The following is a 20,092-nucleotide window of genomic DNA, read 5'->3' as shown; positions in this document are numbered from 1 at the left end:
AGTGTGTACCTGCTTCATGGCTCCAGATGCACTGTTTGCTTCCCTGGCCCTTCTGTCTTGTGCCTTCTGTCATGGCTAGCCTCAGAACATCCTGCCATCCCCTGCTTGTTTGCCGATAGCGTCCCAGCTCTGTAAATACGGGGTCCTCACTTTGCATAGTAGTTTTAAATGTAAAAATGACCATGCAGAACAACCTTAATAATCAGTGGGAAGAAAATATGATTGTTCTGTGACCTTTCAAAATGTTTGTCAAAACACTGAAGCCCTCTTACTATTGGTAAGGGAAAAAGTAGTAAAAATTAATACTAAATACACTAATTTGAAACCTTAAAAACATTGAGGGTGAAAAGTATTTCTTCATAAAAGTCTCACCAAGAGTGGTTTGAGCAGTGCTTGGCTGCACCTCTTGGTCATATATCTTAATACAGAGTGAGGAGTTCCTGGCGTGGCTCATCGGAAATGAATCTGATAACATCCATGAGGGTGCAGGTTCGATCCCTGGCCTTGCTCGGTCGGTTAAGGATCCAGCATTGCCATGAGCTGTGGTGTAGGTTACAGACACAGTTCGGATCCTGAGTTGCCACGGCTGTTGTGTAGGCCGGCAGCTATAGTTCTGATTCAACCCTTAGCCTGGGAACCTCCACATGCCATGAGTGTTGCCCTAGAAAGACCAAAAAAAAAAAAAAATATATGAGTGAACTTCTTTTCTCTGCCATGGCCAGTTGACATAATAAGTTTGGATCAGCTGCCAACATTTTATCTTTTTTACTTTGAGTCTCATAGAATATCTCTGAGAGTTCTCTTAATGAAGGTTTTGCTGGCATCACTTTCTCTGGGATATCTTCATGACTTTCATCATTTTCTTTCCTTATTCATTTATGTATTAAGTTTGCCTTCCCTAAGTTCCTCCAGCTGTATATCCAGAGTCTTCAATGCCTGCACTATCAACACTCCTACCATCAACTTCTTCTTCTGTAACTCCACCCATGTTCTATTCATATTTTACTTCCAGCATTATCACTTTGCATTTCTTTTTTGCATTTTCATCCTTATTGGCCAGTAAAAAAGGTACATGGGCTTATCATTGGGAGACAAGGAAGCAACACAGCCACACACTTTGCTGTCTGTGCATGAAGTGACTAACAGATGTGCAGTGACCAGTCACCATAGGCTTTGAATGAGGTGACATGATTTCATGATCAGGCTTTGTATCTGTTATCTATGTAATGATTTCTGGACTGAAGAGCTAGCTGTCCAGTTAATTATACTTTAGAAACTGCAGACTTTTGCAGTAGCTCACAGCTTACACACCAATGTCACTGAAATTTTAACCACCTTATTGGGAGGACTGATGTTATTTAACTGAAATAAAGGAAATTATTGATCACCGTAATTCATGCATATCAAAGCTGTACAAATTGAGGACTGCCTATAGGCCTTTAATTATAGTTCTTTGATCTACCTGAATTGGATTCTGCTTCCTTCTGGGAATGTAAATGATACAGGGTGCAACTAACTCCCCAAAGGAGTGGAAAGAAAAAGCTTCGCAGAATTCAGCCAAGGTCTGCCAAGATATGCCCTGTGGCTTTTAACTCGGGTCCAGCAATCAATGATTCTCCTGTCCAGGTATAGACAGGCAGGAAGGTACCTGAGATGGAATAGCCTTCCAGGTCCAGGCTCTTCAAGGAGTGGGCTGGCTTTTGAGATAGTGTTACAGCAGATACCCAGCAGCCCTGCGCTGCAGCGTATCAGCTCTGGCGACAGCCCCGTGGCTGTAGTGTACCAGATCTGGCAGCTCTGTGGCTGCAGTGGATCAGCTCTTTGACCCGGCGAGAAACCAAGCGAGCACTCGGAGAGTTGGAGAACTCAGGTTTATTACGCCGGCGGGCTCAGAGGAGATCGCTCTCCAGAGTCTGAGCCCGGAAGAAGGGTTTCACAAGGCTTTTATGGGCTACGTCTTCCGGGTCCATGCTTGGCTAGTTGGACTGGAGTGATGTCAGGCAAGGTAGTAGATGCGGAAACAAATTTACAGAAGCAGATGTGTGGGGGAGGGGTGGTTGGGACAGTTGGCTAGACTTTGCTTAGTCATCATAGCCGGGGTCTCTCCTTTCTACATTTTTGTTGGGACATTTTCTCCTACAATAGCTGGTGCAAAACTAAGGCTGAGACACCCATGCTTAGGAATTAGGAATTTGTTGAAAGGAATAAAGGCTTGACCCAGCTGCACAATTGAAAATAAACTTCTACTGAAAGGCCCATGGCAGCAAGTTTTTGGGAACCAGATGAATGAACCGTCATTACCCTTTCAAGATTTCTTAAATCTCCTGCCTACTCGCCTTTAGTTCCCTCCCACTTTCAGGCTTTGGGTCTGCGATGGCTCTATGGCACAAACTGCTGGTCACTTACCACTTGCCCCTTCTGCCTTAAAGAAGTTTAATTTTATATGAGGTGTAAAAGTACCTGCCTAAACGGTTGTACTTCTCAGCCTTTCTTGCAGATAGACATTTGACAAAGTTCTGGCCTGTAAAATATAAGAAGTTCTTTAAAGGAAGCTGACTGGACCTTTCCTGCCCATTCTCCCTTTTCTTTTACTTCATTCCTACAATGTGGATAATGATGGTGGAGCTCCAACAGCCATCATGGACCACGAGGTGACCTCAAAGATGGAAAGCCCACACTAGCATGGTAGGGTGGGAAAATAAAAGGAAACTTGAATCCCCTGTGACCATAGAGATGCCATACCAGCATTAGAACACCTGCCTCCAGACTTTGGCCTTATTTAAGGGCCCGCTATTTTGGATTTTTCATTTTATGCAACCAAATCTAATCCTAACCAATAAACATTCCTACTGAAATCAACCTATCATACCAAGTCCTTCAAGTCAAACCTCTACTTCCTTTCAAAATCATCGTAAAACAGTAACCAAACAGATTGTAGCCAGGTTAGTCCTGGTTAGTGTGCATGGTACCACTGGTCAATGCTTCGAATGTAGGACATTCAGACTGAAGCAGACCATGAGGGGAGATACCATGAACCTGATGGGTTTCCTCCCCAGTCCTAACCTAGTAGGCATGTAGCTTCATCTAAGCTAGTGGCTCTCAATCACTATAGGTTGGAATCACATGGAAAGCTTTAAACTCTCCCAGTGCCTCGTCCTCCTCCCCAGAAATTCTGATTGATTCAATTAGTCTACAGTGAAGACTGGCCATTGGGCTTTTTAAAGTATCTCAGGTGCTTCTAATGTCTTCCTTGGGTTTGAGAACCACTGACCTAACCTTCAGCTTGACCTGGTCCATATTAGTTCAGATCCAATTACATTGCCAGACTATCTTTCCAAGAGAATTGTCTTTTCAGTATAATAATAGGTCACAATCGAGCTCATTGTGGCTTTTTCCTACCTAGGTAAAAGTCATGGCTTTTAATTATCTTTTATGTAAGGCAGTCTTATTTCCAAAGCTTTTTCATACAGTACCACTTTCTAATGGTCTTCAAAATTGTGTACCAAGCAGTGGGCTAGAGGCTTTACATATATTTAGTCTTCACAACAGTGGTGTGAGGGGGCATCATGCCTTCTCTACAGATGGGGAAACAGAGAGTCATCCTAAGACTGGGTCACCATGGTCCCCAAGGGGTGGTCTTCTGCTCTCACTTCCCAGGGCACATCCTCTCATCATCCCAGAAAGCTGAATCGGTCTGTGGAGGCAGGGTGGATGAATGAAACCTAACATATAGGGATTCAAGGCCCTTTTCCAATGCCTTCTTTCATGGTCTTGGAGAGAATAATTCAGAGGGGATTTCAAGAGACTGCAGTAACCACAGACAAGGTCTCCATGGTTGCTGAACATAAGAGGCTGAGAAATTTATCTCCATCTTGGTGTGTAAGCTTGGCTCTGATGCTCTGTTCTCCCATTTCAGTTGAAGAAACCATGGCTCAGAGATTGTGACTCCCCCATGGTCCTAGAACTAGAAGGTGGCAGATCTGGAATCCAAATCCAAGGTTTCTTCCAGGCCTTGTTTCACTACCAATGACTAACTTCAACCTAATTTAAGGTTTTTCTGGTGAAACTTGGTGATGAATTGGAGGAAACACTAGTTTCCCACTTTGTATCTGTCCTAACTATTTGGCTTGCATGTCCTCATCTGAAAAACATTTTCCTACCAATCCTGTACAGTTGTTCTCCCAACAATGCAAAACAGGAGAGCTGCTCTCAGGGGCAAACCCAGCCCCATCCCTTTGTCTTTGAGCTCCTTAAAATGCCAGTCCCTCACCAGGCAGGTGGACACCTCAAAAGCAGGATCCAGGCCTCATGGCCCAGCTCCTAGCAGAGAACTTGGCCTTCAAAAGCACTCAGTACTTAATAGTTGGCTGTTTGGAGAAATGGTTTGCACAAAGCTCTTTCTACTAAGAAAGTGAGACTCTTGGGCTCATTCTCTTGCAAGCTATGTGACCTTGGCTGGTCACTCTTAACTTCCTTGTGCTCCGATTTTTTCATCTGAAGATTGCATTGATCTTTGAGATGTTTCTCCCCTGACTGTGTTCTCACATTGGGTGAAACAGCAGTGCATTCTAGTGGAGAAGATGGTTAGTTGTTTTTTAGGTTGTGCCATGACTTCTAGCTTGAAAGAGAGACTCATAAACCATGCTCATCGATGAGTCACCCATGAAAAGCAGGTGAAGTAGAATCTTACATTAGGCTTCAGAAATAGCCCTAGAAAATTTGGGTGGAAAATGTGTTTTTACAAAATTCCCTACCAGCTGTCATAAACACATACCAGTGCTCATCTCTGTCAACTCTTTTTTACAAACCTTTCACAATCACATCATGAACTATCTAAAAACCTTCTTCAAGATTCAGGAAGGACTGGAGTTCCTGTTGTGGTGCAGCGGAAACAACACATCTGACTAGCATCCATGAGGATGCAGGTTCAATTCCTGGGTTCAATCCTCGTCCTTGCCCGGTGGGTTAAGGACCTGGCATTGCTGTGAGCTGTGGTGCAGGTCACAGATGCAACTCGGATCTGGCATTGCTGTGGCGTAGGCTGGCAGCTGTAGCTCTGATTGGACCCCTAGCCTGGGAACCTACATATGCTGTGGGTGTGGCCCTGAAAAGCAAAAAAAAAAAAAGATTCAGGAAGGACTGAATGTATATAAATTGTACATGGGCTTTGGAACTTAACAGACCTCTGCTAAAAATCCAGCTCATCCATGATGTTCTTAGATAAATTATCCTCCCTATGCTATACCTTCCTAAAGTATAAAATAGGTTTAATAATACCTCTCTCCCAGGTTATTATGAATATTAAATGAGGCAGTTACTAGGTTGTCAGGACATAGTTAGAGTCTTGTGGATCACTACCCATCAGGAATGCACAAATTGCTGCTTTTCATTGTTTTTATTAATATCTCCACTGTCTCTCAGAAAAGCCAAAATCAAAAGAAGAATGTGCCTGGAGATTTAAGGCATCCAAGACACATGAATGGATTATTGTTTTCAGCTGAAGCAAACATATGTATGTTTGTGGGAGGGAAGCTCACAGTCCAGAAGCCAACTTGAACCAGGCTTCTTAGCTGTGCAGCTAGTGGTTATGCAGCAAAGGCTACATTTAGGGAGAGGGGAGAGATGAGAGGGGGATGGGGTGGGGAACCTTCTGCTTGAAGGGCAAGCAGAAGACTTGGGCCCAGCAGCAGCAGCAGAGCTGGAGAGGTAGGGATAGATGTGACATTTCCTCAGGAGGTAAAAATCATCAGGAGTTCTGATGACCTGGATCTCAAGCATGACAGACACTGAGGCACCTGTAATGCCTCACAAGTCTGAGGCTTGAGTGACTGGGAAGGTGGGGACCTCCCATGGAGATGGTGAATGCAGGAAGAGAAGCAGACTTGAGAGAGAGATACCAGGTTTTTTGTGAAACATGGTGGCTGCATCCTAGGTGGCTGCGTCCACCATGCATCTGAATCTGTACCTCAATTCAAGGGAGAGAGGGAGAGAGTAAGGCTTATGGTCACTGCAGAAAGGGAGGTGTCCAGCTCAGGGGCCGAGCCACCAATCATCTGAATCTGTACCTCAATTCAAGGGAGAGAGAAAGAGAGAGTAGGGCCTGTGGTCACTGCAGAAAAGCACGTGTCCAGTTCAGGGGCTGAGCCTTGCTTGGACAGAGGAAACAACCACCAAACAGCTTTCTTTTCTGGAGAGAATTCTACAAAAGACATTCCCAGGGGTAGCTGGGCAGAATCCTGGACTCAGGAGTCTTGCAGGATCATCTAGGCCAAACCCCATTTTACAGATGAAGAAGCCAGGGCCAAGATGCCCTGAAGGTCTTCTCCAGGATCCCACACCAAGGGCCACCTTGATCGGTCCCAGGCCTCCCTTTTCCTCACTGGGGCTTCTCCATCTGTACTTCTTCCCCTTAACTCTCCCTCCCCCTGGGATGAGGAGGCTGAAGAAGGCTGTAGGAATGGCCAAAGGCAGGAGGATTAGGGACAGAAGTGGCAGTGGTGTTGGGACAGAAAGGAGAGAGCAAGCCTCAGTTGGGGCCTGGGCCAGTGGCTGTAGCACAGTGATAAGGTAACAAGGAGACAGAGAAGGCCCCTTCCAGAACTGCCCCCTCATACTATTAAACAGGAATCTCTTAACTGGATGGATGGATTTTTCTTTCATTGGTTCATGTATCCTGGAACAAAGCAGGGCTCAGCATCAATATTACTCCCATCTGTCACTTTCAGAGTTGTAAATGTTGAGAAACGTGTTGAGATAAATAGGCTGGTGGCACTGAAAAGAGTGATGTCATTTAGTACTTGAACTTCTAAGATATAGATCAAAAGCACTGTATCATCAGAATCTATTTTGCATGGTCTATGAGCTGACACCTTGATTAGGCTCTTCTCAAAGGCTGTTGAGGGTGAAGAACTGGAAACCACTCATCTTGCAAAAGGAGTTTTTACCCAGTCTTCTGCCTCATCAACACTTAGGCCAGTATTTCAAATTGTCCCTTTGGGATTCATCAAAGTTTTTTACACCCAGAGCAGCATATAGTAAAGAGGGAAATGGGTGATTATGAAGAGGGCTGTACCATCAGTTCTGTTAAAGGGTACTGCAGAAGCTCAAGATCTATAACACAGTACTTTATCATTGTTTATATACGCCTTAGAAAATTCAAATTTTGGAGCCAGGACCAGGACTAGTGAGGTAAGTGAGACACTCAACTGAGATACAAATTTTAAGGAAGTGCCCACAAAACTCAGTAATCATGTTAAATAATATTTGACGTGATGTTTTAAAAAATCAAAATTAATGGAAAATGATCCACGATATTAAAAAAACACACCAAAATTTAAAATAAAGACAAAATCCCAGGACAAGTGTACCCCACCTTGAAATCTAATATAAGAGCGTTCTGGCTAAGGACTAGTAAGGATTCTCTTGCTCATACTGCCACCTGCTGCTGGAAGCAGGCAGTGCCACAGCAGCACCTCTCTACCAGGACCCACAATCAGGTACAGAGGCATGGTGCCCTCTTGTCAGCATCCACCCAGTGCAGGAACTTTGAAAAACCTGTGGCCACTTACATCTCACTTGGCCTAGGGCAAAAAGAGCACAAGACGTAGAGTTGCCAGACCGAGACTTGCGTCTCATTTTTGCTTCTCACTTGCTTGGCTATCTTAAAAAGCAATTGCATCATGGCTCTGAGCTTCAGTTTTTGCACCTATTATAGATCTCATTACCTCTAACTATATCTGTTGAATTACATGAGATGCTTTATGTGACAATGCCAAGCAGACTGATACAAAGTTCACTGTAAGCTACCTCCCCCAGCCCAACCCACTTTCTTTAATCAAATCAAATCATCTTCAATTTATACTGAAGGCAAGACATACTAGAGGACAACCAGGGAGAAAAAGTGCTGCAAAAGGTTGATGCCAAGACTCATGAAATAGGGAAGACCTCCCCTAGGGGTGTCACTAGAGCTGGGCCTAACATGGTTGGATGGGCCAGGTCATACCAGGAGCTGGCCAATAACCTCTTGGGGTCACTAGGCCATTTCTCTGATGTTTTATCTCAGGAAAATTCCAGTAACATGAGACAAGCATCACAGTGGTGGTGGAAAGTCCAAAGGCCCTTGTAATCCTGGCTCTGCTGCTTACTATCTATTTGACCAGTTGAAGTCACTTAACTTCCCTGAGCCCCAACTTCCTTTTCTACAAAACTGGCATAAGAACATGCTTGTCTTGGAGTTCCCATCAGGGTGCAGCGGAAATGAATCCGACTAGAAACCATGAGGTTGCGAGTTCAATCCCTGGTCTCACTCAGTGGGTCAAGGATCCAGCATTGCCATGAGCTGTGGTATTGGTCGCAGACATAGCTCAGATCTGGCATTGCTGTGGCAGTGGCTTAGGCCGGTGGCTATAGCTCTGATTAGACTCCTAGCCTGGGAACCTCCAGATGCCTCCGGTGTGGCCCTAAAAAGACCAAAAAAAAAAAAAAAAAGAACATGCTTGTCTTGGATGGATAAGACTAAATAAGACAGGAGTTCTCTTGTGTCTCAGCAGGTTAAGGATCTGGCAGTGTCACTGCAATGGGTTGGGTCATTGCTGTGGCATGGATTCAATCCTAGACCTGGGAACTTCAGCATGCTGCTGGTGCAGCCACACACACACACACACAAAAGATTAAATAAGACGACAATACTTAAAATTGCTGTGTCACAGTGGGCTTGACACATGGCAGCTGGTATTGCTAGTGTAGAACTCTCTGTGAGAAGTGGAAGTGGGAAGGAGAGGGACACACCACTTGCCATGTTGGCAACTGTTGTATTTGTCTCCTGGATGGGTGCCCTTGTTGGACAAGAAGGGAGATAGATGCAAATGTCTTCAGTGGACAGCCTGTGCTCTCACTCCCTCCAAACCCCAATAGGACTCAAGGCACCCCAGGAATGGATCCCCAACAGGAGGGGGTCAGTGGCGGTGTCCCTCCCCTAGAGTTGGGGAGGGGCTTGCTGGGTTCCAACATGTGGAAATGGAGTCTACAGTAAGCCTGGAAATCTGAATAAGGGCTGTAACTTAGATAACAATATTATGTTCGTGTTCATTTCCTGACCTTGATAACAGTGCTGTGCTTATGTGAGAAAATGTCCTTGCTTTCAGGAAACACACTAAAGTATTTAGGGGTAAAGGGGCATCATGTCTACAATTTGCTGTCAAACGGTTCAGGAAAAAAAAAAAAGGATAAGTAAATATGGGAAAATAGTAATGTCAGGGGAATCTGGATAAAGGGGATACAGGAATTCTTGTAACCTCTCTGTAAGTGGAAAATCATATGAAATATAAAGTTATTTAATTTTTTAAAAGGTAGCAGCAGTCCAGGGTTCCCGTGTCCTCCCTATTCTTTTCTTCTTCCCCTTCCTCAGTGCGCCCAGCTCACTTTCCTCCACCACCTCCCTCCTCGCATCTTTCTACGGGCCCTCTCCCTGGACGACCAGCTGGTCTCCAGGACTTTCTTCTGCTCTGCTCCTCTGACCCAGCACACACCGCAGTCACTCTCCGCCAAGCTGCACCCACTTTATTTGCAAAAGAAGGCTCCCAGCGTGGCGGGGATGCCTGAAGGGAAAGTCCCAGCGCTGCTCCTCCAGCGGCTCAGGATCCTCCTCCTGCTCGCCGCGCCCCGGCCCCGCCCCGGCCCTGCCCCACCCCGCCCCGGCCCTGCCCCACCCCGCCCCGGCCCTGCCCCACCCTGCCCCGCCTCGCCCGCTACACGATGGCGAACTGGCAGACATAGGGCAGCTTGTCCCGGCAGCGCTTGTCGAACCACTTGCCGTTGGCCGCGCCAGCCAGGGCGGCGCAGTTCTCCACCTTGCCGCCATCAGGCTGCGCAGTGATCTCTGTCTCCCAGTTCTTGTAGGCGATGTGGCCGCCGGTCATGTCCACCCAGGCGCCCTCATCCGCCATATCGTTGAAGCCCAGCCAGACCTCAGCCTCTGCGCCCACGCTCTGCCGTAGGTACTCGTACAGGGCGTCGTTCTCCGAGCCTGTCTTAGGGGTGCCCAGGGTGCCCCCACGTGAGATACAGTCCTCGCTCGCCTCGTGGAAAGTCTTCGCCTGGACGAAGGCCAGGAAGCACTTCATGTGCACCTTGGTGCCTTTCAGGCAGACTGGGAGGGGGAGAAAGGACTGTCACCCAAGAGCCAACATCCAGGGGCAGGCACGCCGTCCTCTATCCCATCCCTGTGCATCCTTTCTGCCCTGGACCGGCCTCAGACCCAGGACGAGGGCCGTGCTGTGGCAGGCGCTAAGGCACAGCTCAGAACCCCATTCAAGAGGTGGTGGTGCCCTGCTACTGGGATTGAGGTCAGCCCACTCAGTTGCAGATGACCCCTCCCTCAAGGTCACACTCCTTCCCTCAGTGCCACATCCAATGCCTGGGGGATGCTGAAGTGTCATGAGAGGGTGATCTCTCCCCCAGGCAGGATAATTCTGATAAATTCAGGCCTTGCAGCTTGGAAGTTCCACCGGGTGGCAGAGGCTGGCCTTGAGTCTGCACTGCCACTGGCTCCTCCTCTGCTGAGCCTGCTTCCTGCCCCTCCCTCCATGGATGTGGATCTCGCAGCTCTCCCTAATAAATGAACATTTGAGAGGAAGCCCAGCCAGAGCCATCTGCTCCGATCTTCTTCCAGCTGCGCACTCTCTATATCAAGAAGCTTGCAGGGCCAAAGGATCTGTGGACCCAGAGGCTAGACCACACTCGAGGTGCCAGGACCCCAAATCCCTGCAGGAGGGGCCCAAGCAAGCTCCCAGTGCCTGCCAGGGACCTCTTCCCCGGGCCAGTGTTCCTGATGGCTGGTTGGGGTGGGGGCTGGGAGGGTGGAGCTAAGACAGCCCCTTAGATGACAGAAGATGGCCCAGGTGGCCAGCCAGGACTAGGTCTCAGGCATGGAACTCTGAGGAGTCCAAGAGTTTTAAATTTGAATCTGGCCTCAAAGGTTGTGATGAAGTTATATATTTGGTCAATTTAGGAGGGTAGAATGTTTTTACTTAGTGGTTTACTCTTTAGCTTGTTTTATAACTTAAATGTTTAGGCAATTGGGTGTAAGCCTCTATTTGTCCTCTTGCTGCTGACTCCCAAAATGTTAGGGGTGGGTCTGCAACCCTTCCACCCACTCACCTACTCAGTTACTTTCACTTAACACATATCACCACATCCCCTGGGCACCTGACACTCCTGGAACCCTAAATGCCAGGCCCGAAGCATCACAGACTGTCCCATGTCAGCCAGCCCTACCCTGTTCTGTGCTGCAGCTCATCCAAGGTGGGCTCCTTTGTCTTTCCCAGCCTGGCCCCACACTACCTTTCCTTCCTGCTGGGGATGCTGGGACATGCTGCTTAGACCTCCATGCTGTGAAGGATTGATCACCCCACCTGATGGGAGCACTGCTGGGAGACACCCCTTAGCCGTTAGCCCCTTTTGGGGATTGCCTCAATAGAAGACAGCTCTGTCACCCACAGCATGGCCCCTTCCCAGAGAAGCCTGCACTCTGACTGGCTGCAGAGCCCTCTTGCCCCAACTCAAGACAATTCTGAAGGGTCTTCCCATCATCAGGGCTTCCTCTGCAGTTGGCTGAGTCTTTCATTGAAACAGTGCACTCTGCCCACTCCTGCTTCCTTCTGTCTCTTCTTTCCCTAAGTGCTGGTCCTAGGGATGCTCCCTAATAAACCCCCTGCAGGCTAAACTCCACCTCAGGGCTGCTTTCTGGGAACCCCATCTGCAGTGCTCCCACTAACATTGTTAGTCCTCAGTAAGTGTTAAATTCTTGGTGCCTTATCATTGATTTTGACATTTTGTCACTCTGGCCTATTCATGATCCCATAGCCCTCCTCCATGGCTTTGTTCCTGCCATGCCCTCTGCTTGGAATCCCTCCTTATCTTCCTACATGTGCTTTAAGTATTGCAATGAATACATTGATTCCATGAAGATATTGAGGCTCCCAGAGCAAGCCTCTGGCTGGGTCACCTCTGCCTCTTTGTGCCTGGCAGAGGCACACTGGGTGGGGACCTCACATGTGCTTGCTGATTGGGGGAGGACAGGGGAAGATGGCAGGAGGGGAGGTTTGCTCCTTTAATCCCTGATTCTCTCAACCCTTTGGGGTGCATCATCTTTGCACAAGAACAAAGCTTAGATATGAGGGAGATCTTAGAGTTTGCCCTGAAAATCCACCCTAAGCTCTTCCACTTTACAGATGAGGAAACTGAGGCCCTGAATGGCACTGTGCTTGTTTTATTTTTTTAATTTTTCTTTGTCTTTATTTTTCTTTTCTTTTTTTTCTTTTTTCTTTTCTTTTTTTTTTTTTTTTTTTTTTTTTTGTCTTTTTAGGGCCACATTCACAGCATATGGAGGTTCCCAGGATAGGGGTCTAATCAGAGCTGTAGATGCCGGCCTATACCACAGCCACAGCAATGCCAGATCTAAGCTGCATCTGCGACCTACACCACAGCTCACGGTAACGCTGGATCCTTAACCCACTGAGCGAGGCCAGGGATCAAACCTGCATCCTCATGGATGCTAGTCAGATGTGTTTCCACTGAGCCATGACAGAAACTCCACACTGTGCTCATTTTAAACATTCCCTCATGGCAGATATTGTCGGTTGACCCAACCAACAATCCTTCCCAACTGCCTTCTCCTTTCTCACTGTAGAGGCAGGAAAAGCATTCTTGCGTTGAAGCTATATATGATAGATATGGTCATTTAATAGAGCTTTGATCTATAGAATGGAAATGGAAGACCTTCATACTCCTGATAAATGGGACACATGTGGCTGAGCTAACCTTCTTCTTTCCTCCTTCTTGCCTTGAATGCACTCATGATGCATGGAGTGGGGGCAGGCATCTTGGGACCATGAGGTGAACAAAAACTTACAGCTACTTACTTCCAGATTCATCTTTTGTTTAAGCCACTGTTACTTAAAGCTAAAACATGGTAGACGCTTCCTTTCTAGAGCCCCTTCCTGCTAAGCAAGTTTCAGGGTCATGTGTTTGTCCTCCAACAAAATTTTACTGAGTATTGATACATTGCAAGCCCTGGAGACAAGGGCAATCAGGAACAAACATGACCCTGGTGTTCCTGGGGCTTATAGTCTAGCAAGGGAGGCAGATATAAATCAAGAAATGAATATGTCATTGCAAACTGCAATAAATGTGATAAAGGAAAGAACATCATTCTGTGAAAGCTGATAACTGAGGAGCCTAATTGAGATGAGAGATTAGAGACTTCCAAGACAGTGATGCTAGAGGTATTTATTATGTGGATCCTGGGGGAGCAGTTCAGGCCAGAATAGTGTGTGCAAAGGCCCTGTGGTGAGAAGGAAAGAATGTGGCCCTTTACAGGAGCAGAAGGATGGCCACTTTGAGGGAGTGTGTGAAAGCTCCCCAATGAAAAGGATCTTGGGAGTTTCTGAGGAGGCAAGAGGAGAGGGGAGGGGCTAAGACCCAGAAGATGGATGCACCTTGGTCAGAGAGGCATCAGATGAAAGTGTGGCTATGGCAGAGAGGTTTGTAGATTTCCTAGGAGGAGCCAAAGTGATTGTCAGATGATGCCCTGAGAGGCAGCATAGCAGAGCCCGAAAGAGGACTCTGCTTATTTCAGCTGCTGCTAAGATATGCAGTTTCTCCTTGGAAAATGGAGGTGAGGTTCTAGTATAATAGGTCCATGGTATGGGTTTTCTGTGAAGAATGAGTGAATGAACACAAAGCACTTCAGGCAGTGCCAGGCATGTAGCAAGCTCACGTATGTTAACTAACACTGTTAGTCTGTATTATGTGTTCTCCAGGCAAGGTCACCAAGGAGTGGGTAAGTCTGAGATGTGGGAAAATGGAGATGACATGAAAGGAATTTGGTGGAGAAAAAGAGAAAACGGGTTGCCCAGGCAGGCTAGCCAGGCAGTGCTGGGGCAGATGGCTGTGAGCTGACTGTGTTCCCCTGGCTCCGCAGCCGTGTGTCTCGTTCATCCTGACTTGGCTTGTTTGTGCAGGACCAGGGAGCCCAAAGCCTACCTTTCCTCACACCTAGCATGCACTGTGCAGGCTGCTTCCATTCCAATCCTAATCTGCAGTAACATGGGCAATGAACAGAACCTCTCTGTGCCTCAGTTTCCCCTCTTTAAAATGGATATGATACATCCTGCTTCAGTGTAATGATAGTGATTAAGAGTGACAGTGTCTGCAGAAGTTCCCATGTGGTGCAGTGGGTTAAGGATCTGGTGTTGTCACTCCAGTGGCTTGGGTTGCTGCAGTGGTGCGGGTTTGATCCCTGGCCTGGGAATTTCCACAGGTATGGCCAAAAACAAACAAACAAAAAGACAAAAGTGACAGTGTCTGTAAAGCTGCTGACACACAGAGGGTGAGGCTAACATGGACTTTAGGGCTGTAGGGGCTGGCTGAGCAGAGGGTTTCCTGGGGGCTCACTAGTGGGGCCTCTGCTCCACAGAGTACTCCAAGGTTCTCACTTCCAGGGGTAATGCATTCTTGTGGGAGAGCTTATTATCCTTTGGGGATGCTGTTTCTGCACATCAGGGGATCTTCCTGAGAACAAGCAAGGTGAGGAGGGGGCTCCCTGAACCCAGTGCCAGGAGCCAGCCAGGGCCATGGTGCTGGCTGGAGGATATAGGCAGATTGCTGGCTGCTAGCCTGAGCCCATCTGTCTGATGCACCTCTTCCTGGAGAGGCCACCCTGTGTACTCACCCGTCTGCAGGGCCTGCTGCTCCTTCAGCAGGGCCACCTCCTGGGCCAGAGTGTCCAGCTGGGTCTTGAGCTCCTCAAGTATCTTTGGGCTTGCGGCATCTAGGATGATGTCAGAAGGAGGTGGAGACAGTCACAAACATGTGAGGAAGGCAGTGGGAGTTGGGGCAGGGTAGGGCCTGAGCAGGTGTCAACCACAAGCAGACAGGGGAAACGGCTAGCTTTGACCTTGATGTCTTGGCATATTCTCTATGTGTCCCTGCTAGCAGTAGTCTAAGTGACTGCTCCAGATTTTCATTTTGCATGAGGACCATCTTTCACTTGCTCTTCCTAAAGTGAGAGCTGTACTGCATTGTTGAGGAGGGTTGCCAGGATCAGATGGGGTTGAATTGGCAGTGGCAGGGTAGAAGGTGCAGGCAGAGCCTTCAGTGACCCCAAGCCTCCTTCCCAGCTCCAGAGGAGAATAGAGCACAGGAATCAGGGCCACGGGCCCTCAAGACCTCCCAGGTTCACTTCCCCAACCTAGAGGAACAGGACATGGAACAGAAGGGCAGATGTTCCTGCCAGGGGCTGCAGCATGGGTGAGTGTGTGCATGGGCTCTGAGCTTGCACAGATGTTGGTGACCAGGGCAAGTTGCTCAGCCTCTCTGAATCCACTATCTTCATCTGTAAAGTGGAATGATAATAATCTCACCTCTGAGAACTCTGAAGAAGACTAAAAGACTAAGAGAAATAAAGCATGTGACCAGCACTTGGCTTTATAATCACTGCTTATGATGTGGATAGTGTGTCTCTTTTATTCCACAACTGATTCACCAACAGGAAACTGAGGCCAGGCTGAAGCAACTTGCCTGGGGTGACAGAGCCAGCAGCCGGCAGGGCTGGCCTGAATCCCAAGTCCACATGGCTCCATGCTTGTTCTCCCCACCTCTGGAATGGCAACAGATTCCTAACATGAGCCTTCCTGAGCACGAAGTCCCATTGGGAGCTAGTTATGCATGAGAGGCAGATGGGAGACGTCTTTCTCTGTGTAAGTTGAGACCTCACTGGGTGGACCCCAGTCTTTCTGAAAACCCAGGGGCTTCAGGAAAGGCTGAGCTCAGCTTGGGTAGAGGGCGGGGAAGCACATCCATGGTCCATTTGGCTGCATAAAGTCCGAGGTAAGACGGGTGACATCAGACCTCTGTCCACCCCAATGCTTTTGCAGGGGAATTGTGGGAAGCATGCAAGCAAGAACTGTACTGGCATATACAGAATTTCACGATGTAACTTATCAAACATGAGGAAATTAACACCTAGATGAGCAAGGCAAAAAAAGCTTTTAGAGCTGGCAGACAAGCTTAACTGGGTTATGTGTGTCTTGAGCTGGGCCTCTGCCTCCGTGGTTGATGGCACTTGTGTACGCAGTCACATGATACAGCAGCATAGGGTGCTGTGTAATGTTGCACAAGTCAGGTGCTGCACAAGGGCACTCAGCTCAGGGGACAACCGGGGCCCATGTACAGCCCCTAAGCCTTGCCCTGGCCATGCTGTCTGACCGGACCGGAGAAAAGGCTGCATGTCTATAATTTGTCAGCTAAAAGTGGGGGGGCTTTTGTGACTTGCACCAAGGTGCCTGGGTATACAAGGGGCCTTCCAGGAACTGGCCAAGAAGCAAGGCGCTAACAGAGCTTCACTGAGGAAGGTGTGGGCAATGGGGCATTTCTGCAGCTCTGGGCTACGAGTTGGAGCCCTTGTGCTGCCCCTCTACCTCTGAGCCTGATTCCTGATGCATGTTTTTAAAGTGGATGTTTTCCAGGTCCCAGGCCCCTGTTCCAAGGGTCTGTGACCCCCTAAGAGGCAATCCTGCCCATCTGAGCTCCTCTGCCAGGTGTGGCCATATAGTTCCTGGAGCTTTAGCCACCGGAGCCCTCCCTGCCTCACCTCTGGCTGACCCCTGTACAGCCAGCTCTGGCCACACCCTGCACAACACATGCAGGGGTGTAGTGCTTGCTGGCCTTTCCTCCCCCCGCCCATTCCACCAACTCATTCTCCACCACGCGGCAGCCACCAAGGGGTCTCCTCGGGCAGGACCATCTCTCCTCTGGGCTCCCTCCCCAACTTTTGTGTGCTGGTCCCTACGCCTAGATTGTTCCTGTAATTCCCAGTCTGGCTGCTCCCAGGAATCGCTGGAGGGAAAGGCAGATGCCAGGGCCCACCCTAGCACCCTGATCTAACGTTTCTGGGGGTGGGTCCCAGGTGACACTGATGCCTCAGTGAGAACCACCACGGTTCTCAAATTGATTCACATCTTAAGAGCAGAGGTGGTGACCTTTGCTAGCGAGCTCTGCTCGTGTATTGGCCCTACAGGAGAAGGAGCTCTGTGAGCATTTGTTGTACAGGTGGGCAATAGGTGGAAAGGAGAAAAACCAAGCTAAAGAGGGCTTCTGCGAGAGGCAGGGCTGGACAGGGCAGTCCCCTTGCCCTGTCTGCTGTTCTGTGGGCCCCCAGAGCCCTGGACCTCCAGGGGCCACCTCCATGGAGACTACTTGGAGTCAGGGTTCAGGTGTGACAGGAGAGGACCAAGGCATTGTCTGATCCAACCTTCTTATCCACATGATCAGATACATGATTAACATGATTAAATAAATGCATACTAAATCTTTGGTAAGCTTGATAAATTAGCAACTATTTTTCACATTCAAAAATTCTATTATTTGCCTTTGGAACGGTGTATCCTTTACAAAGAATGTCCTTGGTGACAATTTTAGCTAATGTTGCTGGATACAACAGTGAATGCTGTTGAGTCTGCTCTTTTTGATGAAAATTTTGTAGAAGGTAATATATACATAAAATTTTTAAAAATCCAAACAGTTCAAAATATCAAAATCTCCTTCCCAATCAAGTTAGCTCTCAGCTCCCCAGTTTTTCTTCCCAGAGGTAAAAATCACTGTTACTAACTCTTACAAAAGTTACTAAGATCCTTCCCAAAAAATCTTGTGCATATACAAGTAAATGTATTTTTTAATAGAATTCTCTTTTTCTCAACAGTGTCAGCATAGTATTCATTCTGTTTTGAACTTTTCATTTTTTATTTTAGAACCTGAACCTTGGAAATGATTTCCTGTCAGTACCCAGATCCGCCCCATTCTGCACTGCGGCCTGTGGGTCTCCACAGTCCTCATGTGCCTTTATGTACATGGCCAGTCCCTGGCCAGTGGGCAGCTGTCCATTTACAGAGGGGGCTCAGAGAGGGGCTCAGAGAGAGGCCCGAGGATGGCTCAGCCCCCTTGCCTTGCCTCTTCTGTGCTCTTGGCCCCGGCCACCTGTTTCTCTGCCTAAATCAGCACTCTGATCCCCTGGAACTCACCCTCTCCTCGTCTCAGGGCCCTGTGGGGGGTGACAGCCCATTTCATTGCCATGACATTTCACTAATGTTGTCTCAACAGAGCCCGAGGTGACCTCACTGCAGGCGGGGCTCCAAGGGCAGGCCTTGCTGAGGCCAAGGCTACCCAAGGACACCCCAAAGCCGGAGGCAACAGAGGGAGAGCAGAGCAGCCTCCGATCTCCTAGTCAGGGTTAGAAGGTTTTTATTTCCTCCAGGCCACGGTACACTACAGGACGGAGAATTAACTTGTTCCTTTTTTTCCTGTGTACCAAGTATATCCTATTTGCCAGGCACGTTGCATACTTTGTATCATTAAATCCTTATGACAAACCTTTGAGCAAATGCCACAATCCTCTTTTTACAGTTGAGTTATCCAAGGTTTGAAGATGACAAACAGAGCCTGCCAGCACTCCCTGATGAGAGTCAGGCATCTCCAGAGCCAAAGGTTTGGTTTCTTTTAAATATTGGGGCTGGAGGTGAGGAGTGGCTGTCACTTTAGGTGATCTATGTGGTTTTTTTCGATGGTAAGGGCCAGTGACCCTTAGAGTTCTGACAACTGCCCTTGCTGCTGGAGAACTCTCCCAGGCCCCAAGGGGTACTTGACTAAAGTTCCCTGGACTCATGGAGAGAGGGAAGATGAAGGGAGGAAAGGAGCACGAGGACCAGCCAAGGAGAGGGTGACCAGCTCCCTGGAAGATGGGGAGGGGCCCCACTACCCCCCTTACCTTTCTTGGCATTTGTAGGCTTCTTGACCTTGGGGGTAGGTGTCTCAGCAGTGACCTGGGTCAGAAGGGAGAAGAGGCAGAGGAGCAAGTAGGGCCCCCAAAGCTCCATGCTGCTGCACCGGCTGGGACTACAGCTGCTGCTGCTGCTCTTGCTGCCTGTGGTGGGCCTGGGTCAGAGAGCACTGTCAGCTGTGGCCTGGGCTGCACGTCTTAAGGCAGCAGCTACGAGGACCTCTGTCCAGGAAACCCTCCCAGACTTGGCTGCAGGAGTGCCAAGAAACAAAAACAAAGAAGAGCCTGCAAAAGGCCTGGGAGCCACAGCGCCTCACTGGCCGGGGAACACCCATCCAGCATCCTGGCTCCGCCTTCTGCAACAGAGTTATTATTTTCTAGGATTCTGAAAAACACATGCTAGTTGTCATAGCTCACATCTGCTGAGCAGATACCTTGGGCAGGCCCTCGGTCATGCTTTTCCCTGGCCTCACAGGGGCCTCGCATCAGCAATATGAGGAAAGTGCTATAATTTCCCCATTTTACAGTTAAGGAAATGAGGCTCAGTGAGGTTAAGGGAGTCCAAGCTACCCAGCCGTGAAGGGGAGCACCAGTATTTGACCCCAAGCACGGTGACTTCTAACAGTGATGCCACATGCCTCCTTAGAGAGTGAGCTGGGCTGACTGCTGGATTGTCTAGAATGTTTGCTGTGATTCTCTTGTGGTCTGTCCCTGTGCACTTAATGCATCTTTGGTTAAAAACACAAGGGAGTCCTCTCATTTCTTCACTTTCTGTTTTTCAACCATTCTATCCTGGAGCAAAGCTGACCACAGTGGGATGGAGCAGCCATGGTGCTCCAGAGTGCTGTCAGAGCTGCAGCAGGGATGATCCTGAGAGGGGCAGCCTGGTGTGGGGTGTCAGGACCCAGCAGGGTGGAGGGAGGCCCCCCAGGGCAGCAGAGGTCCTGCATGGAGTGTTGGAGTCCAAGTGAGGAGAAATGGGAGTCCGCGTGGGCAAGGGATGGTGGCAGATGTGAGACTGTTTATATAGGGGCACCCACTGAATAGGTATATCTGTTAAAGACCATGGAAGCCAGGTTTCTCATTGTCAGAAAAGGGAGGTACAAATAGAGAAAATCAGAATGGAAGAGTAAAGTTGGAGCTATTGGTGTACAATTGTGGACTTTGACATATAAAGAGGAATCGATAAATGTCGATGGAAATGTGCACATTAGTCCCCAGCTGTCTGGGTGGAGCAACCTCTGCACAGCCGTGAGTACT

The 20,092-nt window shown here is 48.4% G+C and overlaps 1 protein-coding gene across 1 annotated transcript; it reads right to left on the bottom strand.

Moving 5' to 3' along the window:
- Nucleotides 1–9,702: 9,702 nt before the first annotated feature.
- CLEC3B (C-type lectin domain family 3 member B) lies at nucleotides 9,703–19,110 on the bottom strand. The gene is made up of 3 exons (XM_047771817.1): nucleotides 18,821–19,110; nucleotides 14,732–14,830; nucleotides 9,703–10,147 (listed from the first exon to the last, which is right to left on the bottom strand). The coding sequence occupies exons 1-3, from the start codon at nucleotides 18,927–18,929 to the stop codon at nucleotides 9,747–9,749; spliced, it is 609 nt and encodes a 202-aa protein (XP_047627773.1). The 5' UTR covers nucleotides 18,930–19,110; the 3' UTR covers nucleotides 9,703–9,746.
- Nucleotides 19,111–20,092: the final 982 nt, after the last annotated feature.

This window comes from Phacochoerus africanus, chromosome 1, assembly GCF_016906955.1.
Source record: "Phacochoerus africanus isolate WHEZ1 chromosome 1, ROS_Pafr_v1, whole genome shotgun sequence".
NCBI lineage: Eukaryota > Metazoa > Chordata > Mammalia > Artiodactyla > Suidae > Phacochoerus > Phacochoerus africanus.
Note: the sequence above shows the minus strand (reverse complement) of the source record. Positions and strands in the feature narration are given on the sequence as shown.

Coding starts and splice junctions, on each gene's coding strand:
- CLEC3B (XM_047771817.1), bottom strand. CDS start 18,929: ATGGAGCTTTGGGGGCCCTACTTGCTCCTCTGCCTCTTCTCCCTTCTG. Junction 14,831..18,820: donor GCCTACAAATGCCAAGAAAG/GTAAGGGGGGTA, acceptor ACATCATCCTAG/ATGCCGCAAGCCCAAAGATA. Junction 10,148..14,731: donor GCAGCAGGCCCTGCAGACGG/GTGAGTACACAG, acceptor TCCCCCTCCCAG/TCTGCCTGAAAGGCACCAAG.